This window comes from Hippopotamus amphibius, chromosome 11 (genome assembly GCF_030028045.1).
Source record: "Hippopotamus amphibius kiboko isolate mHipAmp2 chromosome 11, mHipAmp2.hap2, whole genome shotgun sequence".
NCBI classification, from domain to species: domain Eukaryota; kingdom Metazoa; phylum Chordata; class Mammalia; order Artiodactyla; family Hippopotamidae; genus Hippopotamus; species Hippopotamus amphibius.
The window spans coordinates 35,793,871-35,814,990 of record NC_080196.1 but is presented as its reverse complement, the minus strand read 5'-3'; the positions used below and the strand labels follow the sequence as shown (position 1 = coordinate 35,814,990).

Genomic DNA, 21,120 nt, shown 5'->3' with positions numbered 1-21,120 from the left:
TTCCTTCATCTGTCAGAGTGAGTGCCAGGTTGTATGTGAAAGGGTATGGAAAAGAACTTTCAAGGACTCTGTGAGTAGTATGGTTGTTATTAAAATATATTCAAAAATTGTGTGCCCAGGCTTAATTTCCTCAAGACTCAGCTCAGAAGTCACCTCCTACAGGAGGACTTCCCAGAGCACTCCCACTCCCTCTAGGTACCCATAGCCAGCCCACCACCACCACAAATATCTACTTAACATAATGTTTGTAAAGTCTAAAGTCCTGTGTTGTGGAGGGCAGGTGTTCTTAACCCTGGCTATACTTGAAGTTTAGAAGACTTGGAAAAACTTAAAATTATCCACATCTGCATCCAGCTCCCCAGAGAATCCAATTAAATTGATCTGGGGTGGGCCCAGGTGTGGGTATTTTTTAATGCTTGTGTTTGCCTGTGTGTCTCTCCACCAAACTATAAACACCACCACCACCCACCCCCTGCAAAAGCAACTGCTGTATTTTATTCCCCTCTGTGTGCCCAAATGCCAGTACCTGCTGTGCCCAGCACCCGTTGCAGGCAGATCACCCAGCTATGCCCCCAGATTTGACAGGGCCAGTAGTGTTGGGTTCTAAATGCCTTATGCGGAATCTGAGAATCTTCTGGTAAAGGAGCTGAGGAGAACGGAGGAAGATTGCTAAAAAAGTGAGGAGGTCGTGAGTTCTCTGGGACAGAGGTGCATTGCTGAAGGTAAGGCAAAATTGGTACGAATTTTATGGACATCAATTAGGGAATAAATGTATCAAGAGCCTTAAAAATATGCAGTTCCACCTAAACATGTATCCTAAGCAAATAGTCAGAAATTGAGACTATTCTGTTCACATAAGGATGTTTATTATCGTGTCATAGTGAAAACATAGGCAAGAGTCTGGATGTCCAGCTCTAGGGGATTTGCTAAATAAATTCTGGACAACACAGTCCATTCAGACAACTCTGTGACCACTAAAAACTGCTGATTAAAATATTTCATGTCATGTGCAGATGGTTATGATAGTAAGTGGTGAGTGGGAAAACAGAAAAATTCAAACCATGTACAGATTTTGAACCCAAGCTTACATTTAAATGTTTATATGCCCGAGAAGAGTAAAAGTGGATGAGACTGGAAGGGGTAGATCCCAAAAGCCTAGCTCTCTGGCTGGTAGACTTACAGGTACTATTCATTTATTTTTTCTTTACATTTTTCGACCAAGATGTCTTACTTTTATGATTAGAAAATAAAGTTATTTGAAACTTGGGGGCGAATCTGGGACAGACAGCCCAGGATGGTGGCTCACCTTCCAAATCAGAGGTTGCTGCAGCCTTTCAGAGGTGTGTCTTCACCCTGCCACATGCACTAGCTCCTTGGGCTTGGAAGTTTTGTGCTAAGAAGAGACCTTGAATGGTCCCTGCAGTTGGACCAGATAGCTCCTAGTGTGTCATTTAGGGAGACTCCAGGCTGAAGTGGGAGTGTTGGGGGGGAACTGAGGGTGCCAGCCTGTGACCCACACAAGGGAGAGTCCCAGGGTACGGGGGGCATGGGCCTGGAGAAGGACTGAGCTTTCTCTGGAACTCTGATAGCCCCATCTGCTTGACGAGAGACACTGCTGGGCTGATCAGAGAGCCAGGTAGTTATGTGACTCACATCACCCTGCTCTGGTTTGGGGACGCATTCTGGAGCTGCAGAGACATTCTAACCCTTCGGTTCTGTCTCACTTTCTCCTCAAGTGCCAAATCTTAGGGCTGGGATGAGGGGATGGGATCTGGACTTGCTGGGTCCCCATAATTGTAGTAAATACCCTTCTCTGAATGCCTTCTTCAGGTAGTGTATTTTGATACCTCAGCAACCCCAAAAGGAAGTGTGATCGGTATTAGCTTCATGTGACAAATAAGGAAACCAAGGCTCAGACTGGTGACCTCACTGCTCATGTTCTCATTACGAAGGTAATGAGAAAATAAGAGACCAGAGCAGGGTCAGCAGGTAGGATGTCAAATGAGGGGCTGGTAAGAAAGGCCAAGGCCCAAAGTGGCTGCCGTCCTAGCCCTCCCCTCACCTGCTGGGCTGAAGCCAGTGGGCCTTTGGGGCCCGAGCTGAATGGGGAAGGGGATCCCTGGGCCTTAGGATGACGGATTGGGAAGTATCCTTCAGTTACTTGAAATGCCAGTGCTCATTGCTCTGAAAAGCCCTCTGCTTTATGTGCCTTGACACAAATAAGATCTGATAGCAGGACAGCTGGAAAGAAAGGAAAAGAAAGAGAAAGAAGGAAATAGAAGGCATCCTCCTGCTCTGTTCTCATGTATCTTTTTATATAATTTAGAAATGTGTCTGTTTCAAAGACTTTTTGCTGTGAAGAAAGTCTGAAACCAGTGACTTCTCTTGTAAAATAAGGGCCTTTGCATATGCTGTTTCCCCTGCATTCATTGTGTACTTTGCCTGACCCATACCTGCTCATTCTTCATTTCTAAGTATAGATGCCATTTCCATAAAAAGGCTTCCCTGCCCCCTGCCCCATGTAAATTAGATCCCCCTGTTTATTCCCTGTACTCACATTTGATAGAATTTATTTTACTTGAACTTATCTTTGTCCTTATTTATCATCTGCCTCACATCCTGGGAACAGTAGCTCCAGAAGAGCAGGGCCTACTATGCCCTGTTCTGTTCATGTCTGCACACATAGAGCCTGGCACATGCGCAGGTGCTTAAATATTTGTTGAACCAGTGAATGGATGAAGGGTTGTTGCTGGTGAAATATTCTCCTGGCCAGCATCGAAGGAGACAGAATGACTTCATTCGTGGCCAGAACTCCACTGAGTGGCTAAACTTTCGAAAAGACCAATGCCAGATTTACCCAGAAAAAAGGGAGGGGGAATAAGACCTCCATTATTACCAGTTGCCCTCAAAGCACCCGGGACACCTGCACTGGCTTTGAGTTTGAGTTTTGTAAGCCTGTAGGGGGCCAGGACCGAATTTCAGTTTCCTGCAGATAGGTCTTCAGTGCTTGGCTTAATTGGGCACTGAAGCCATGTTGAATGAATGAATAGTCTTGGAGATGAATCATCTTGTTTTGGCCACCAGGAAGCTCATAACTGAAGCCAGTGTTCATCATTGGAGCCCTGTTGCCTTGGACAGGCAGCATCAGCATCACATGGGAACTTTTTAGAACTGAATTCTCAGGCCCACTCCAGACCTAAAATCAGAAGCTCCAGACCTGGGGCCCAGTAATTTGTATTTTAACAAGCCCTCCAAGGTAATTTTTTTTTTTTAATGCTTTTTAATTTTTTTGGCTGTGTGGGTCTTCGTTGCTGCATACAGGCTTTCTCTATTTGCGGAGAGGGGGGCTACTCTTCATTGTGGTGCGCGGCCTTCTCATTGCAGTGGCTTCTCTTGTTGCAGAGCATAGGCTCTAGGCACGTGGGCTGAGTAGTTGTGGCGCATGGGCTTAGTTGCTCTGGGGCATGTGGGATCTTCCTGGACCAAGGCTCGAACCCATGTTCCCAGCATTGGCAGGTGGATTCTTAACCACTGCGCCACCAGGGAAGTCCCTCCTCCAAGGTGATTCTGATGCATTCAAGTTAGAGATCCTCTGGCTTAAGATGTTGGCCCGTTTATTCTCCCCTCCTACTACCCCATGATGCTTGAAATAGCTTTATCAGCCTTTTATTGCAGTCTGCTTCCCAGTCTTTCTTGGAAATTGATAGGGGCATACATTATAAATAGATAGCTACATCTAGTCCAGTTTCCCCCATCATACAGAGAAGAAAAGGGGAGAACTAACTTGTCCCAAGTCACACAGCAAGTCGGTGATAAAGCTGGGGCTAAAAGCCAGTTTCCCAACTTTTAGTCTCAGGCTTTCAGCTATCTCCCCAACTAGATCCTAGGTTTCCGAAGGGCTGGAAACGGTGTCTGCTGTTTCAACTCAAATCACCACCACTGCTCTGGGTACAGATGACCTGTGGTCAGGCCCCACCCGCCGCGCTCGCCTGATGGGGGTGCGCCCCCTGTCCAGCTGCGCGCATGCACGTGTGCGCCCTGCGGGACGCGCGCCCCGAGCGAGAGCGCGCCGGGGGCTGCCCCGCCCCTTCCTTCCTTCCCTCCCTCCCTCGCGGGTAAACTCCGGGCATCCGTCAGTCTGTTAATTGCACTAATTAGAGATCGCGGAGGTGTTAATTGGAAAACCCTGGTATTGTGCCTGTTTGGGGAAGAAAACGTCAATAAAAATTAATTGATGAGTTGGCAGGGCGGGCGGCGCGGGTTCGCGGCGAGGCGTAGGGTGTCGTGGCAAATGTTACGGCTCAGATTAAGCGATTGTTAATTAAAAAGCTACGGTAATTAATACTCCGTACACCATATGGGCCCGCGGAAAAGGCACAAAAGGTTTCTCCGCGTGTGGGGCTCCCCGTCCCTTTTCCCCTCCCTCGAAAACACCCTAGCCCTTGGGTCCTCCTTTTGGCCCCAAGGTAGCTAGCACTCGTCACTTCCGCCCAGGGTGGGGACAGAGGCGGATCCAGGCGCGTTCCGAGGCGGCCCCCGTTGCGAGCCCGCGTTCTTCGAAAGGCCGGGAGCCTCAGGGGAAGTGGTAGCCCCCCTGCGGCCCGCAGACTCCCGTGGAGCGGAAGAGGCGGCTGCGGCTTTGACCCTGCTTGCTTGCTTGCTTGCTTCCTTCCTTCCTTCCTTCATTCCTTCCTTCCGACGGCGGCGTCTGGGGGAGCGTTGGGGTACTGGCCAAAGGCTCTGAGGTGCCCTGCTCCCCAAGGGAACCCTGAGAGATGGAAGACCGGGACCTGCCCAAGGACAGGACCAACGCCCCAGACAGAAATCCTAGACAACAGGAAACGGCTCTGCCGCTGCCCCCAGCACGCGGTGGGACAGGGTGAGGAAAGGCTGGGGTGGGCATGAGAGCCTCAATTTTAGCAAACCCTAGAAAGATCTTCTCATTTCCTCTCCTTACTTGTCGGTATGAAGGAAGAAAAAAGCACCCCAGTGACTTGCCCAAGGTCACACATCTGGCCCTTGAAACCAGATGGTCTCAATGGCAGAGTGCCTCTCAGCTTCGGCACGTGGTCAGCAGCTCCTTGCAGAGGACATGGGTGCCTAGGGCGGGACTGTGGATTGGCAGGGTAGGAGAGTGTGGAGAAAGGTGGAAGGGTGGGAGTGAACGGAGGAGGGGACTCTTGGAGGGTCCCCCTCAGTACCAGAGCAGGCAGCCCTGGTCCACTGGGAAATTTGAGGTCTGCATTTCCCTTTGGGAAAGGGACAGCTGTGATTCAAGTGGACCATCAGTGGCTCTCACCAGCCACTAGAACACTGTGGCTTCTTGTGTACGTACTGACGAGGGAGTTTTACTCCTGGAGCTTCCAAGTCAGAATAAACCTTCAAGACCACCCCTCCATGTAGACATGGGGAAATGGAGGCCCAGAGAAGGAGGAGGGCGAAGGATTCACAGCTGGTTGTGACTGAGCTCAGGCCCTGGACACCCAGGCCCCTGCCTTCTCTAGCGAGAGTCCAGGTTCCCATGGACACGGGCTTTCTCCCCCACACCTCGCACCCTTGTGGGTGCAGGGCGCTGAGATTAAGGCCTGCCTCCAGCCCCCGCCCCACTCCACCCCATCCCTACCTGGCTGGGCCCCAGGCACCCAGAGCCTGCTCACCCACAGTGCAGGGAATACCCCGGTGCTGTTGCAACAGCCGGCGGAGAGACGGGCAGGCAGCGTGAGGCCGCCACGTGCTCCTTCTCGGGAGGGCGGGTGTCTCAGGGCAGAGGTGAGGGTGTGGAGTTTCCTGGGAGCACCCACCTGCAGGTTTGGGTGGGTGTTGGTGGGCAGGTGGGAGCATGGAAGGAGGTGAAGGCCCTGGGAGGGGACAGCGCAGCACGCCACGTGGGAATTAATGCCATTCATACACCCTGCGGAAATGACTTTCCAAATGCATATAATCTCAAGCATGCAAATGAGAGGCTTGCTTCACCCTGTTTAATATGAATGATCGGCCCCTGAATAGCTATTATTACACGCCACATTGCAGCAATTATGTTGTTCACTGGGTGTCGCTCTGTAACCCCCCCAATAAAAAGAAAGGAAAAGGACACCTCTGTTTGCGTCCTCCTTCCTTTTTTTCCCCTTTTTCCAAACTTGCTGTCTGATCCACTTTATGCTGTGTGTGAATGTTGGAAGGGGGGCACACTCCCTTACCCCAAGGAAGAAACTGCTGGATTCTCTCTCCTTTCTCCTGTGCATACACACCCCTGAGTCTCTGGTCTTTGTCCCCTGGGGCCCAGGAGTTCTCAGATCTCAGGGAAGCTAGACTTGGAATCAGGGCAGGCAGCTGCTCTCCACCCCCAGCAGGGCCAGGGTCAGGCAGAGGGAGAGCAGAGCGGCCCCTGCTGTCTCCCCATCCCCCTTGCTTAGCTGGGGCCCAGGCCTGAGTGAGAGAAGGTGCTCTGTAGACTGCTAGGAGGGAGCAGGGTGGGTGGTTGTGGGGAGGGGGCTGGAGCCCTGCTCTCTGGCGGGTGGAGGATGGCGCCCACCCCATCCATCATTTGGCAGCGACTGGCCCTGGGGCTGACACGGCCATTAAGGCCTGAGACCGAGTGCTCAATCTCTTCCGAACCGTCGCCCCCAACCTTGCCCTTGGCCCTGGCCCAGCTCCTCTCAGAACCCAGGATTGGGGGTGGGGGAGCAGCAAGCCCTTGGGAACACACAGAGAAATGCAGAGACGTGGGACGTTCCAGCAGCGTCCTGGGTCACCCAGGAGGCCACACAGGTGCACTGGGACAGACACTTGGAGTCACAAGAGCGGTGTGATGTGGCACACACGTGAGCTAGTGGCCTCCCCCTGGGCCTGTCCCAGTGCCCTGTCCCCCCAGCCTCCCCCCCACCCCCCCACCCCCGCACACTCACACCTAGATACTCTCACTGTCCTCCCCACCCTGCTGACAGCAGGGACAAAAACAGCAAGTGACCCTCTAATAGAGTGAGGAGAAAGAGTTCTCCCAGAGTGAAAGAAAATTGGGGAGCTGCCGCCTCGGAGAAGGAACTAGGGAAATAATCCTTTCAGCAGTTTCTTTATTAAGGTCCTCCTGCACCTATTTATTGGGTCAGGGACACCCTGTAGTTGTAGTGTCTGCCAAGGCCTAAAGGGAATCAAGAAGGGAGGAAGGAACACTGGCTGGCTCCCGCCCCCGATTGCTGTGTGATCTGGGCCAAGTCTTTGACCTCTCTGAGCCCAGGGTCATCACCCTTACCAACAGGGCAGGTGAAGAAGAGGCCAATCATTATTGGCACTGACTCTGCCAGGTGGTTTGTACGTGCTATTTTATTGACTCCTCACAGGACTCTGAGGGGCTGGGAGTAATTACTTCTACAAAGAAACTGAAGTTTGGGGAGTTTAAGACTCGTGTCAAAGATCAGTTGGGGGTTACTAACTGTGTCCTGTTCGGCTGCAATCTGTGTTCCTCTTGAGGCGCGGTGGCTTTGGGGATCGCTGAAGACCGCAGACTTGGAGAACAGCGCTGCATACTGAGGTCCCTCACCTGTTTCACAGTCTGTGTGCAAGCCCCTGAGATCGGGCAGCCTCCAGGAGTTGTGGAAGGACGCGCCGGCCTCCTGACTAACCATAACCATCCCCGACATACCCTCTGTCTTTCTGAGCCTGTTGTAGCCACTCCCTGAGAGGCAGTTGGGGGGTGGGGGAAGACAGAGGATTCAGGCCTTGACTCTGCCTCGGCACATCCTCTCTGGACCCTCAGTTTCCCATCTGTAAAATCAGGGTGATAATAACCGTCTCCTGCGATTCTTGTGAGAAGGGATCTTGGTGCCCGTAGGTATAGTAAATATTGAGTATCTGCTTTGGGCCAGCTGCGGGGCTGAGGGCCTTAGAGTAGAAGGTCAGAGAAATCCGGCCACTGGCTGCCTTCCCTGCACAGCTCCAGACCCAGCTGAGGGTCTGGCCCCCAGGAAGTGCTGGGCAAGTGGCAGCTGCTTTCCCTGTGTCCGGGGAACTCCCCGTCTAGGGAGGAACAAACACAAAGGCCGTGATAGGTGTGTGGGGGCGACGTGGTGGTTCCCAGTGAGCAGCACATCTGCTTTGAAGTCCTTGCAGGCCCTCTTCCCCTCCTCACTCTGCCCTACACACTAGCCTGGAGGGAGAGGCCTGGCGGGCGGGGGGGGTGGGAGACATGGCCTCCTCCAGGAAATGGGGGGTGTGGGGCAGTGGGGCAGCATCGACTTCAGTCTGGAGCTGCCCTTGCCTGTGCGCGGGGGGAGGGGGACATGAGGAGGGTCTGCACCCCAACAGGGGTCCCAGGATATGCCTCCAGGAAGTTGAGAGGGAGAAGACGCCCCAGGACGTGGTGGGGGTTGTGTTGTTTGGGGATGGGGCGTACTGAGGGGCATCGCCTGTTGCCCTGGGTGGAAACGGCCCTGCCTGTCCAGCCTCAGCCCCTCCCTCTCTCCTCCCCCTCTAGGTCCCGCTAGAGCGACATGATGGTGGAATCCGCCTCGGAGACAATCAGGTCGGCTCCGTCGGGTCAGAACGGCGTGGGCAGCCTCTCCGGGCAGGCCGATGGTGGCGGCGGCCGTGGTGGCGGTGGGGCCGGGTCTGTGGGCCCTGCTGGAGGCAGCGCGGGCAGGGACACGGCTGCGGGCGCGGATAGCAACGGCGAGATGAGCCCTGCGGAGCTGCTGCACTTCCAGCAGCAACAGGTAGGAGCTGGTGCCCCCCCCCAGCCACCCGGGAGAGGGAGGGGGCACCAGGCCTCTGCCCAGTACACCCTGGCCAGCGGAGGGCCATCGCTGCCTGCCAGGCAGCCTCACTTTCTAACATGCTTGAGCAGGTCCACCCTGCAGGGACCCCCTCTGCATGCTCCCGTTTGAGTGGTCCCTAAGGCAGTGGGGGAGCAGCCCTCCCAGAAAGAGAAGGGGGGCTGGGGGCCCTGAGATCATGGAGCTTAGGACACTCTCCGAAATGCCCACAAGGGCAGACAGCTGCCTGGGCAGCAGGCCTGAGGGTGTGCCTCTCGGGTGGGTGCGTGCCTGGGCTCTCCTCCTGTGCTCTGGAGAAGTTAACAGACAGGATTGGGGGAGGGAGACCCCGCTCTAGGTGTGTGCTCTTTGGGGGAGTGGGGCTGTGCACACCGTGGGATCGTCACTTTATTTGTTTTGTAAAACATTCCCCACCTCCGCCTCTGCCCGGGCCCCTGATCCAAGCTGTGCGATTAAACTTCCAGGCACCAAGGGTCCACACAGCTGGGGAAAGGTCAAGAGCAGTAGGCAGAGGCAGGCCTCCATTTTTAGGGCTCAGACTGGGAACCCGTGTCTGTGTCCCCTCCCTCTTTCCCCTTCATCATTCTCACCCTAAACGACAGAGTTCAGGAGTCCAAGATCAGCCTCTCTGAGAAGCGAGAGGCCTAGGGTGGGGAAGCCTGGTTGGGTTATGACAGAGCAGGGGCCCCAGGTCCTGGCCCCACCCAGGGAAAAAGGGAGAATCATGCTTGACAAGTTCAGGAGAACCGGCCCAGCCAGCCCTGGCCTTGGGATGCTCCTTCTCTTATTTGACTTTGCTCCTCGCATCGCTGCTGGTGACATCGCCCCTTGGGGGCTCTGCTGGGAATGTGGAAAAGTCGGGTGCTGCATGTACCTCCCCGCCCGTACCCCACCCCAGCCTCATGTGCACAGATGTGTGTACCCCCTTTGCCCTCATGCTCTGTCCCCGGTTTGCCTGGGGGCTCCTGTCCCCCTGAGTCCATAGCCCCTAAGGGGCCCTTTCCCACCCCACTTCTTGAAGCTAGAGGCCAGACTGGAAGCAGCACCGTCAGAAGCCCGGCCCTGCTCTCTACACTGAGCTGCTCAGTCAGCACCGATGCAAGAACTGAGCAAACCCAGGTTGAGTCCCAGCCTGCCCCTTCCCAGCAGTCAACCGTGGCCAGTCCTGGGCTTCCCTGAGCCTTGGCCTCTTGGCACCTAAAGGACAGGGGTTGTTAGGATCAGATGCAGTTTTGGGTGTGAAATCCCTGTACTCACTGACAGGTCAGTACAGACATGGACAGAATTGAGGGCTTTAAAAATCCCTTCCCCTTGCACACAGTGGAAACTTGAACGGTAAGGGCCTGTCTCCTTTCTCCAGGGAGATGGTCCTTGGGAGTTTGCTGGCATCTCCCAAGCTCTCCTAAGCAGGTTCTCTGGGGAAGAGACCCATAGAGTCTGTACCATCTACGAGGGACAGAAGGTCAAAGGGCAGAACCCTACCCTTCATCAAAATAACAAAACACACCCCACCAGAAATCTCCAAGGCCACCCATTTTGTATGGGTGAAAAACTCTTCCCCTCATGCACCTCTATGCAGACAGAGCTATGAAAACTTTTGAATGTCGGGGGAGGGCCAGGGGGAATACTGAAACTGCAAAGTTTCTTTTAAAAAATTATCTGAAGAGAAGACTGTCCACAGATATCAGGATAGGCGGGGAGAGGTGTGGGGTGGGGAGAGACAGGACTGTCTGTACCGATCAGGTTTCTCGGTTCTGTGTTGCACTCAGGCTGTTTTACCATCCATATTCCACGTTTCAGTTATCCCTGTTTGTTTTGGTGAATATCCCAAAGTCCTGGAAAATCCTATATCTGTTTCATAAATAACTTGGGGTGGAGATTTGGAGGCAGGCGGAGGGAGGGCTGTTTTATCCATTTGGGCTCACTATGGGCGTACTGCCTGGGGCCAAGGAAAATATTTGAAACTTAAAAAAGGTTTTCTTGGCTCCAAACTATGAAAAGAACCCTGCAAAATTAAAATCACAAAATTTTCAATTAAAAGGAAACAGCTTGTGGGCTGTCCTTCTCTCTCCAATATATGAGGGAGGCTTTGGGGGGAGCTTGAGGGTAACACTTTCTGGTCCCCGTCACCCCAGCAAATGTATCTGACTCTTTGTGGGGTAGAGTGACTATAGGAAAGAGGGCCCAGTGAGTGCCTCCTCCCTCTCAACCCCAACCGGGAAGTCCTTCCAGGACCAACAGATACCTTGCCTCTGTTTGGCTCTTTGGATCTTTAATTGCCTCACCATCCTGGGGAGGTGGGTAGTATTATTCCCATATCACAGGTGAGGGGGCAGTGAGAGGTGGCACTGACGTGTCCAGGTGACACGGGAAAGGCTAGATCTTGGGTCCTCCAGTTCCTAGTGCAGGGCTCAGCTCCCGCCACGCTCACCGTCCCCTGGGAAATGGAGAGCCGTGGAGGCAGCAGGGCCTGGCGCCTAGTAGGTGCTAAATTAACCACTGTTGGTGAGGGAATGAGAGCACTCCACTCCCAGTCTAAAAGTGCTCTTAAAGCAAACCAACAAAAGCAGCACTGGCCGCCGGCTCTAAGTGGCCACTCCAGAGGCAGAGGGTGTGGGCGGGCCTGCGGGCGGTACCCTGGTCCCTCCTCCTCGTGCCTCCGTGGCTCCTCTTTCTCTGCCCGTCTGTCCATCTGTCTGTTGGTCACTGCCCTTCTGCTCTGGATAAACAAGCCCTGGAAACGCAGTCTTGGCCTTTGGGAGTAATGAGTTGACAAAGGAGAGAGAGAGATAAACAGGGCGAGTCAGAAGTCAGGCTGGTGACAGAACTTTCGGCTGAAACAAACAGTGCTGAGGAGGGCAGCCACGTCACTTTGGAACAAGAGCAGGCGCCTGTTTCCACGCAACAGCAGGCCGGGAGCTTGTTTAAACAGAGGCGGGGCGGGGGGTGGGGGGGGGGACACGGGGCTGGGCTGCCAGGCCCTGTCTGACTGGAGAGAGGGTCCCCGTCTGGCTGCCCCATTTCAGCAGTCAAGGCCCCAGCTTCCCGCTCCCTTCTCCCAGCCCTCTTTTTAGTGAGTGACAGAGCCACACCGCCTCCACTCTGTCCTTGGGGCTTTCACCTGGTCTCCAGCTTCCTGGGGAATCTCCCCTGAGAAGGAGGCGTGGGGAGCGCTGTGGGCCCTAGAGCGTGCGTTCAATCAGCAAACACGAATCAAACCTTATTTTGCACCCGGCACCCTGCTGGTGATCCCCAGCTGCTGGTAAAGAATGCCTTGAACCCAGTAGGCATGCCAGCTGCCCGTCAACCCCCTCCCTTCCTTCACCAAGACAAAGTCTCCTTCCTCGGTGCCCCCCGCCCCATATTTCCCCTTGCGGAGGCTTTTTTTCTTTGAAGGTTGCCCTTGCATTTTCTCCGAATCTCATTTCACCTGTATGAAGATGTTCCCAGTGTGTAGGGTTTTCCCCAGCGACTCCACAAATACCCTTTGGGCTCCCTGATGGGGGGCAGCAGGGCTGGGAGCAGTGTGCGCCAGCTCTGGGGAGGCAAGCTGGAGGGCCTGGGGAGGTTTTGGGGACCGGGCTGGATGCTCACTGGACTTGGGGCCAGGCGGGTGGGGGCAGGCAGAGCTGCTGGCGGCGGCTGGGCTGAAAGGCGTCCTGGGCCTCCAGAGCCTGCACTCCTATTGTCCTCTGGTTGCGGGGGTGACAGGTCAGCGAGGGTCACAGGAGGGTTGCCTAGTGTCTGGGAACTCCCAGCGCAGTTGCCGTGGCAACCGGGGCCAAATCCCACCCTGTTCACATCCTGTGAGGAGATTCAAAATGGTTGGGGGGCTCTGCACGTTAATGGGCTTTTAACTCACCCCCCTTCATAGAGTTGGGGCGGGGGGAGTGTCAGGGAGTTGGGGGAAAAAGAATGGAAGAGATTTTTGTTTTCCTCCCTCATCTGGCTCTCCTCAAGGGGGATGGGATGGGAAGGGGAGCCTTCAGAGGTGAATTAGCACGGACCCCTCACACACGCTGTCAACAGTTGCCTTTCGTCTTCAGGTCTGGGGCCCATTTCTTCAGTCTTTGGAACTCCCACCCTCCTGCCCCAGATTCTGCTCTTTCATCTCTGGTCCTACACCCTCCAAACTCCCCTTTTCTTTCCGTAGAATGAGCCCCTTCCCAGGAGGTGCTGGGGGCCTGGAGGGAGAGTCGGGGCCTGAATTCCTCAGGGGGGGAGACAGAAAGTTCACAAGGGTGAGGTCCCTGAGGGTAGTGTTAGAAACATCCACTCCCTCCTGCCTGGGAACAGAGGGTAGGTGAGAGGTGGGGCTGGGTAGTAAGGTGACAGGCAGGGTCCTCCAAGGATGCCTCAGGGGGAGGGAGCCTAACCCCCCTCTCATACACCCCCTGGGTTACTAAACCAAAGGCCACCCTGTTTTGTGTGTCTGTCCCCTAGTCCAAAAAAAAGGAGGTTTCCCTAAGAGGGGAGAGAAAGGTAGAGGAGAGGACCCAGAGCCTGGGCACGGATCCCCAGGCCCCTGCTTCCTTCGGACTAGGAAGGAGTGAGCCCACTCTACTCCCAGGCTTCCCTTCTGTGAAATTCTGACACCTCGTCTTTTTCCCCCCTTACCTTTTTATACCAGAGTTCTTGCCCTTATTGATAGGAGTTTGGGGACAGAGAGGAGAATTGGGGCGGGGGGGGAATGAGTGTTTCCGCTTCTGAGGGTGAAGGATTGAAGCAGGGCTGGCTGTATCCCAGGGCCACTGCCCAGTGGGTGAGCTAGGTTTCCGCCTGGCCCCCGCATTCTGACGAGCCCCCGTGGGAGTCAGGGGAAGGGCAGCACATGCCCCGCACAGCCCCCACTCGAAACCCCACCCTTACAGCCCCTGCAGAGTGGCTAGAGTGACGGTGGCCCTGAACCCAGTCCTGGGAGTGGACCCCCTGCAGAGCACTCCAGTTACTGGGATGCGCCTGGGAGGAGTCTCTCTGCGGGGAAGCCCCACCACCTTGTGACCACCCGGCACTATTTCAGCTCCTTCACTGATGCCACTGCTGGACCTTTCTGGTGGAGCTGGTTTTGGCCCAGAGGGGCCCGATGGGCCTGGGGGCGTCAGGGAGGAAAGGAAGGAGCCTCTGGGGAGGGCCTTGCCCTTTCCGGCACTGTTGGGTTCGTTTGTAAATTCTCTCCTCTGGAGAGGAGGCATTCTGGAGACGCTTGGCGGGGAAGGGGTCCTGAAACCAGGTTGTGCGTCTCCCACCCACGTGGGCCTGTCTGTATCTGTGCGTTGCTGGTTTTCATTTTAATGGTTCTAATTTGAGAATGTGGCAATGTCATTTTTATGAGGTTGGTGTAAAAAAAATTTACAGCCTTTTCCAAAAAGCTTTTTTTTTTTTTCCAAAGGAAAAAGGTGTAGAATCACTTCGGGGGTTTTATGGTCTCTCCCCCACCCTCCTTGCCCCCCTTCTCTGTGTAATTTCATTTTTATGTCTCTTTGCTGGAGGACAAAGCCTGGCTGGGGGAGAACCTGGATCTCCCCAGGTCAGCACCCTTAGTGGTGGGGGCTGCTGACCTCTGACCCTTCTCCCTGCACCCCTTCCCTCCACACTCTGTCCCCAGAGGACTTGTATTTCAAGGGGTAGATGGAGAGGTTTCGTGTTGAATTCAAGTCAACAAGTATTTATTATTAGGTACCTACTGTTTACTAGCAATGGGTTAGGTATCTCCTCTCAGAGAGTGTATCAATTCCTGCTTAAAATCCTCCAGCAGTCTTTCCTCAAGTGTGGACGGCAGTAAAAAGCCGTCATCCCTGTGATGCGCTCAGCCCTGGACTTCTCAGGCCGCTGAGCGCGGCCACGCTGACCTTTCTGGTTCATAATGCTCCCGCCTTACATGCCCACCTCCGGGCTCCTGCACCAGCTCCTTCCAGTCGTGAATGTTTTCTGTTGAAAGAGTAGCCCCCCACCCTAAACGTGTCCTCGGAGAGGCCTTCCCTGGCCACACAGCCTCAGTAACCAGCCAGCCACCCTCTGTGTCCACCGCCTCACAGCTCGCTTCACTGTGTTGTAACGTCTGTCTCACCCCATCAGGATGTGAGCCCGTTAAAGCAAATACCCTGCATCCCTAGCGTCTGGGACAGTGTGAGTGCCCTGTGGAGCGTCACAAATACTCGCTGAATTATAGATAAGTGAATCAAAAGTCATATTCCAGGGGGGCAGGTGATGGTCCTTCCTGGGAGGGCTTCTCAGGTTTGGGGAGGGTCAGCCCCCCAAACCCCCTTCTAGGGTCCCTTCCCCTAAATCTAGCCAGCCCCCAGTTGAAATTAATTATCAAGACGACCGAGATCCCACTTTTGCCAAAATTAGCTAGATGCAGACAAAAGAAGTTCGGGTTTTGTTTGTTTTGGCTGCCCCTCGCCACCATCAGAATGAGACCAAAGCTTGCTGAGGGGTCCTCCATCCTGCCTGCCCACCTCCTGGCTCCTCTTCCCTGTGCAGAGCCCATATCAGGCCCCGGGGACTCAGGTTCTGCTTCTGCTGCTGTGTGACTTAGGGCACTTCACCGCCCCTCTCTGGATCTCCGTTTCCTTATCGATAAAGTGAACTAGATCGGTGTTTCGCAGACCTTTTTGCTGGAGATCTGCCGTAAGAAATGCCTTTTGTTTGGAGCCATAGCACACAGAGTTTCATGAAACAGTGCTAAAGCTTACCTAGTAATTCTGATGTTTTCATGTGTGTATGTGTGAACGTGTGTGTGTGTGTGTGTGTACCTTTTCCTAATTTTTTTTTGCCCTTCTAAGTTGATATTATATGCCCCACCATTAGGTCATGACCAACAATTGGAAAACATTAGACTAGATACCCTGTAACACTCCAGCTTCCCAAGTCTGTGATCTGTGTGACTACTTCTCTTTGCTCAGAGTTCAGCCCTTCAGGCTTGTCTCCCTGAGCACCATGTCCCCGCCCTCCCAAACACACAGAGTAAGGCTGGGACCCCAACACAGACCTGGAATCCTCCAGCCTGGAGGAAGAACCAGCCCTGCATCTGGCCTCCACAGAGAGGATGCTGGTCCTTCCCCAAATTCTCCAAGACAGAAAGGAGGGTGTGGTCTCATCCTGCAGATGAGAGACGCATCTGCCCCAAGACTTGTTTTTCTCTTCATGGCAGCTCCCTGTTGCCTGCAGAGCACTCGCTTCATTCCCTCCATCCCCGCCCCTCCCTGGATGCCATCCGTTATAAGCCATTTGTTCCTAATTGTGAAGATCCTGCTAATGACTTCTGAATGGGTGGTGGGGGGAGGAGAGTTCAGCTTCATTAGCGAGACTGAGTTCTTAGGCTTGAGGGGGAATGGGGGTGGGTGTAGATGGAAGAGGGTTTGGTTAACAGGTCCTTCTGGGTGGCACTGGACAAATGATCAGGAGTTGCGTGGGCAGGTGAAGGATTAACAATCACAATCACAATAGTGTGCATCCAGGACCCACCGGGGGCCAGCACTGTGCTGAGTACTCACGTATACTGTCACATGTACAAACCTGTCACAGCAAACCTGGGAGCCGTCTACAGGGTTATTCCCATTTTACAGAGGAAGAAACTGAGGCTCAGAGCAGGGATGTGACTTACCCAAGGTCACTCAGTATTTGGTGGAGCCAGGATGTGGATCCAGATCCCTTTGACCAGGGTCCAGGCACTGAATGGGCCAGTACTGCCTCCTTTAAAGGAAAACTAGACTTCGCTCCCCAAACCACAGAGCTGGGCATTTGGTTTTCAGTCTGAGAGGTGGAGGGAGAAGGAAAATAAGGTTTAAAAGGCCAGATGGCTCCCAATTTTCCATTCTGTCCTGAGCCCCCAATGTCTTCTCCCTGGTGGGATTCTAAATGCCTCTTCCTACCCAAGGCTGTATCTGGCCCACAGAGAAGGGAAACTGAACCCACTTTCCTCCTGCAGAGATTTTTTTCTTGGTGTTCACCCCCCACTCATCCAGCTCCGCCTCCCCTTCACATCCAGACAGCTGAAGGCTCCCAAGACTCGGGAAGGCACGTTCATAGGCTTCCCCAGACTGTGCAGGAGATCATGGTGGCCCCCCAGTGGGGTAAAGGGGGGCTGGGCCGGCAGAGATGTCTGGATTCTACTTCGGCGGCATGGGACCTTGGGCCTCAACTTCCTTGTCTGTCAGGTGGAGCCAGTGACACCTGCCCTGCCTAGCTCAGTGTTGGGAAGCTTCAACTAAATGTTTGAAGTGCTTTGAAAACTGCAGGCACTGTACAGTTGCCAGCTTCTAAACTCCGTCAGCCTGGGCCTGCCTCCCATGTTCAGCCTAGACTCAAGTGCATTTCACAAGGGTGTCTGCTGGGTGCTGGTGGCCTGGGGCGGGAGCCCACAGGTACATTTGAACAACATCTCTGCTTTCAAGGAGGCGAGGACCTGGTTGGCATCCGCAGAGAAAGTGGGGCTGCATCTTTCAAGGGGGAAGGGTGTCATTTCCCACATATCTGAGAGGTGGGCAGTCCAGTGATGTCTCAGGCCCCAGAGGCGGCAGGCAGTGTAGACACATGCCTGGTGTGCCAGAGTGGTGACTGTGACGCAGATAGGGCTTTAGAAGGGCTTAGACCTGCCTGATCCCTTGGGTGGCCACCCTGGAGGAGGACATCCTGGGCCGGAGGGCCTCCCCGTCCTGCCCCTCCTCCCAGAGCGCCACCCCTGGCTGGGGTCCGGATGGGGGTGGGGGATGGAGCAGCATGGCAGTGACATGTCCAGGCCATCTGGGGAGGGGGCTTGGGCCCCAAACCCGGGCTCTGCCCATCACCCTCACCCCTGGGCACCTGTAGGGGGATCTTCAGGTGGTACTAAGCCCCTAGTTGGCTCAGGCTGGGCTGTAAGCAAAGTCCATGAAATGAGCCTGTGCCGCCCACTGTGTCACCTCCGCATCTTCTCCAAGCCAGTCTGAGGCAGGTGGCCATGAGTGTGGATGAGTGAGTGAGTGAGGATGAATGAATGAAGTGCCTAGAGGAGCAGGCCCCGTGGGCTTCTCCAGCCTCTCTGGCTACTTACCTCCAGCACAACTCGATTTTCTGTCCCTGTAAGTGGTTTCAAGGTCCCTAGACTCACTCTTCCAGTCATCTTTGTTGTGGGGATCTCTGTGCCTGGAGCACACTTGACCCTTCACCCTCCTTGTCCACTTGGTGAGGCTGCCCTTCTGGCCTCCAGTCAGTGCTGCCACCTCGTCTGGGCCCCGGTGTCCACCTCTGCTTCAGTCTCTGACTGGCGTCTGGTCACAGTGCCAGGCCTTGAGCCCCGGGGCAGGGCCAGGTTCTGTTTCTCTGTATCTCCAGCACCTAGCACGGTCCCTGGCACATAGGAAATGGGAAGGAAGGAGTGTGGGGGGGAAGGGTGGGAGGTCAGAGGAGGCGATAACCTGGCCAGCCCTAGAGTCTCACCTGGTCCTCTGTCACCTGGCCTAACAGGGAGAAAAGGCTCAGAGTGATAGGAAGGGTGGGGGGTGAGGGCCTGTCACAGGAAGGTCTCACAGGAATGAGATGGCAAGACCCTGTCGTTTTTTTTTCCTGTAAATCTTGTGACTTCATGCTGCAGGGGACCACAGAGTGAGTGAGTCAGTGGGGAGCAAATCCAGCCCCCCAGGCCGCTCCCCCCACCAGGAGGCTGCTTGGGGCTCCCCCCAGCTTCCCCTGAAAAACCCTCCCCTGTGGTTCCCCTCTTCCCACCAGGGATCAGGGTAGGGGGGTTTCCTCCCCTCACCCTGACCAGCATCTCCTCTGGGTCACCTGGGCTGCCAGCCCCTCTGAGCCATCCTCTTCCCCTACCTTGCCCCCGACCTCTGACCCCTCTACCCCATCTCTACCGTTGGAGGACAGAGACCATCTGTCCAGCCCGTGTCGTTAGACCTGGGGGGGGGGGGAGTCCCTAAAAACGAGGCACATAGAGGCAGGGCCCCTTCCTGATGACCACCTGGCCACCTCCTTCCTCTGCTCACCCCACACCCCCTCCCCCAGTCTCTCAGAACCCTTGACTCAGGTCAGATTTCTGCTTTCTGATGTGAATATTTAAGAGAAGCAGCCCCAGGCCACTGCCGGGGGAAGGGGGGTGTGGGGGAGGCCTAGGATCTGGGGCGCTGACGAGGAGCTTGCTAATCTGGACGCTGGGTCTGCCCTGGGACCTGCTCCCGTAGCTACCCCAGGGCGTACTGAGGTGCTGTCCTAAGGTAAACTGGGTTTGAGCCTCAGGGAGGCTCCGCTGTGCAGTGCGCGGGCTGCGGAGGGGGCGTGTACATGTGCTTGGTGCACGGTGGGCACCCCCAGTGTTTTCTGAGTGGTGAGTGGGGGGTGAGTGCCTCCGTGTCCCACCGTGTGGTGCGCGAGGCGGGTGGGAGAGTGGACGTCCACGTGAGTGCAGACAAGTGTGTGTGTGGACAGATGAGCAAGGGCGCTGCAGGGGGACCGTTTCATTTACTAGATATACTAGGGAGAGGCTGCAGGAGGTGAGAGGTTCAGGAGAAGGGTGGACACTCCGCGAATACCAACTAAGTGCCAAGCATTGGTCCTTTAACACCCCCCACCCCGCACCCCCGGGCGTACTTCAAAGATAGTGGCCCAGTTTTGCAGAGCAGACTGGAACACAAAGATATGGGGTAACTTGCCCAAGGTCACACTCCTGGTAAGCAGCACAGCTGGGCTTCAAGCCCAAGTCTGCCTGATGCCAGACATCCCCTCTCCCCCCACCCCCCGCCCCATCAAAGGCCTGGACACAACGGCTCTGGCCCCCAAGGAGGTCTCTGAGGAACCTGGGTGTACTTTGTGCTCTTGGAATGTGGATTCAGGACAGGTCCTCAAATCCTCTGCCTCTGAGCTCCCTACTGACCCAGAGTGGCGGGGGATGGAGGGCTTGGCTAACCTTACAGGAAACTTTCTGGCCTCTGTCGCCTACCCTGCCTCTCACTGCTCAGCCGCCCACCTCCAGGGCCCACTGTCTGGCCAGAGATGCTCCTCCTGCAAACTCCATTCACTTCCCACTCCCGTGATCCTGCTGGCTCAGAGTCCAGTCGGAGCCACCGTGCCCTCCAAGCCCAGACCATTACAGTCAGCGTAATTCACTGATAGTTCACACACTCGCTCCAGGACTCGACCCAGTTCCCCCAGTGCCACAGGGCCCTGTGCCCAGACCTCCTGCCCTGACTTACAAAGCCTTGCCGTGCTCAGACCCTGAGACTCCATGCTCGTCCCAGCTGTGTGTTCTGACTCCACGTGAGTGCTGCTCACACAGCCCCCGGAGCAACCACCTAGTGAGGCAGGTGGCCTTGGAGCCAGCTTCTTGGCCTCAAATCCTGGCTCTCACGCGTGCTAGCTGTGTGATCTTGCTAACTTCAGTTTCCTCATCTGCAAAGTGGGACTGAGGATCCCTACCTCACGCCCTCGCAGGAGAGGATTAAATGAGATCTTGCCTGTAAAGTGCCTGACACGTAGTAGATGCTCGACACATTGTGCCTGGTGTTAAATCCCTGAGTCCACCACTGTGCTTTCTCCCGGGTCCTTGTTTTGACCGCTGACCCTTCCGTTTGCTGTCCCCACAGGGTCCCAGCGAAACCTCACCAGGTCCCAGAGGAGTCCCTGCAGGCCCTGATGCCCACAGCCTGGCAGCTCTTGTCAGTGACTCCTACCTTTATCCTTATCCCCTAGCCCCGGTGGAGCCCTTGACCTCACTCATCCCCGAGACCTCTTTCCCTTTATCCTCTGCAAACGCTCTGCGGATCCAGGATCCCTCGCTGGCCCTTGCCCTCCCACTGGAGCAGCCGGAGCACGGACGGGAGCAGGGACTGACTCGCCCCTGTCTTGCAGGCTCTCCAGGTGGCCCGGCAGTTCCTGCTGCAGCAGGCCTCAGGCCTGAGCTCCCCTGGAAACAACGACAGCAAGCAGTCGGCCTCTGCTGTGCAGGTGAGGAGGATGCCCTGCTGGACTGGACTGGGCTGGGCTGCGGCCAGGTCAGAGGGTGGGCTTGGAGGCTGGGGAGGACCGGCTGGAGAATTGCTCTGGCCCATCCCCAGTGCCAGAGCAGGGGCAGCTTTCCAGAGGGAACTGCAGTCACTGCAGGGCCGGGTGGAGAAACACCACCTTCTCATCTGCACCTGATGGCCCAGGCCTTCCTCCCCCGAGCCTCCGGCCTGCTGCTCAGTTTGAGTGTGGCTCAGCCTTCTGTCTCTGCACCTCTCTGCCCACCTCCTCTTCCCCAGCTCTGCCCTCAGGGTCTCTCCTCGGCACTTCTGGGTCACTTGGCCTGTCCCTCTCTACTCGCCTCCCAGGCTCTCTCACTTGCTGAGGCCACCACGCCCTCCCCCCCATCTCCTCTCTCACCCACCAG

General features: G+C 55.4%; 1 protein-coding gene across 1 annotated transcript in view; it reads left to right on the top strand.

Moving 5' to 3' along the window:
- The window catches only part of FOXP4 (forkhead box P4), a 50,336-nt gene that overhangs the window by 9,271 nt on the left and 19,945 nt on the right, over nt 1–21,120 (top strand). Inside the window, exons 2-3 of the mRNA XM_057699851.1 lie at nt 8,471–8,708; nt 20,601–20,696. Coding sequence (XP_057555834.1) covers nt 8,487–8,708; nt 20,601–20,696 — 318 coding nt within the window. The 5' untranslated portion in view covers nt 8,471–8,486. The remainder of the gene's footprint in view (nt 1–8,470; nt 8,709–20,600; nt 20,697–21,120) is intronic.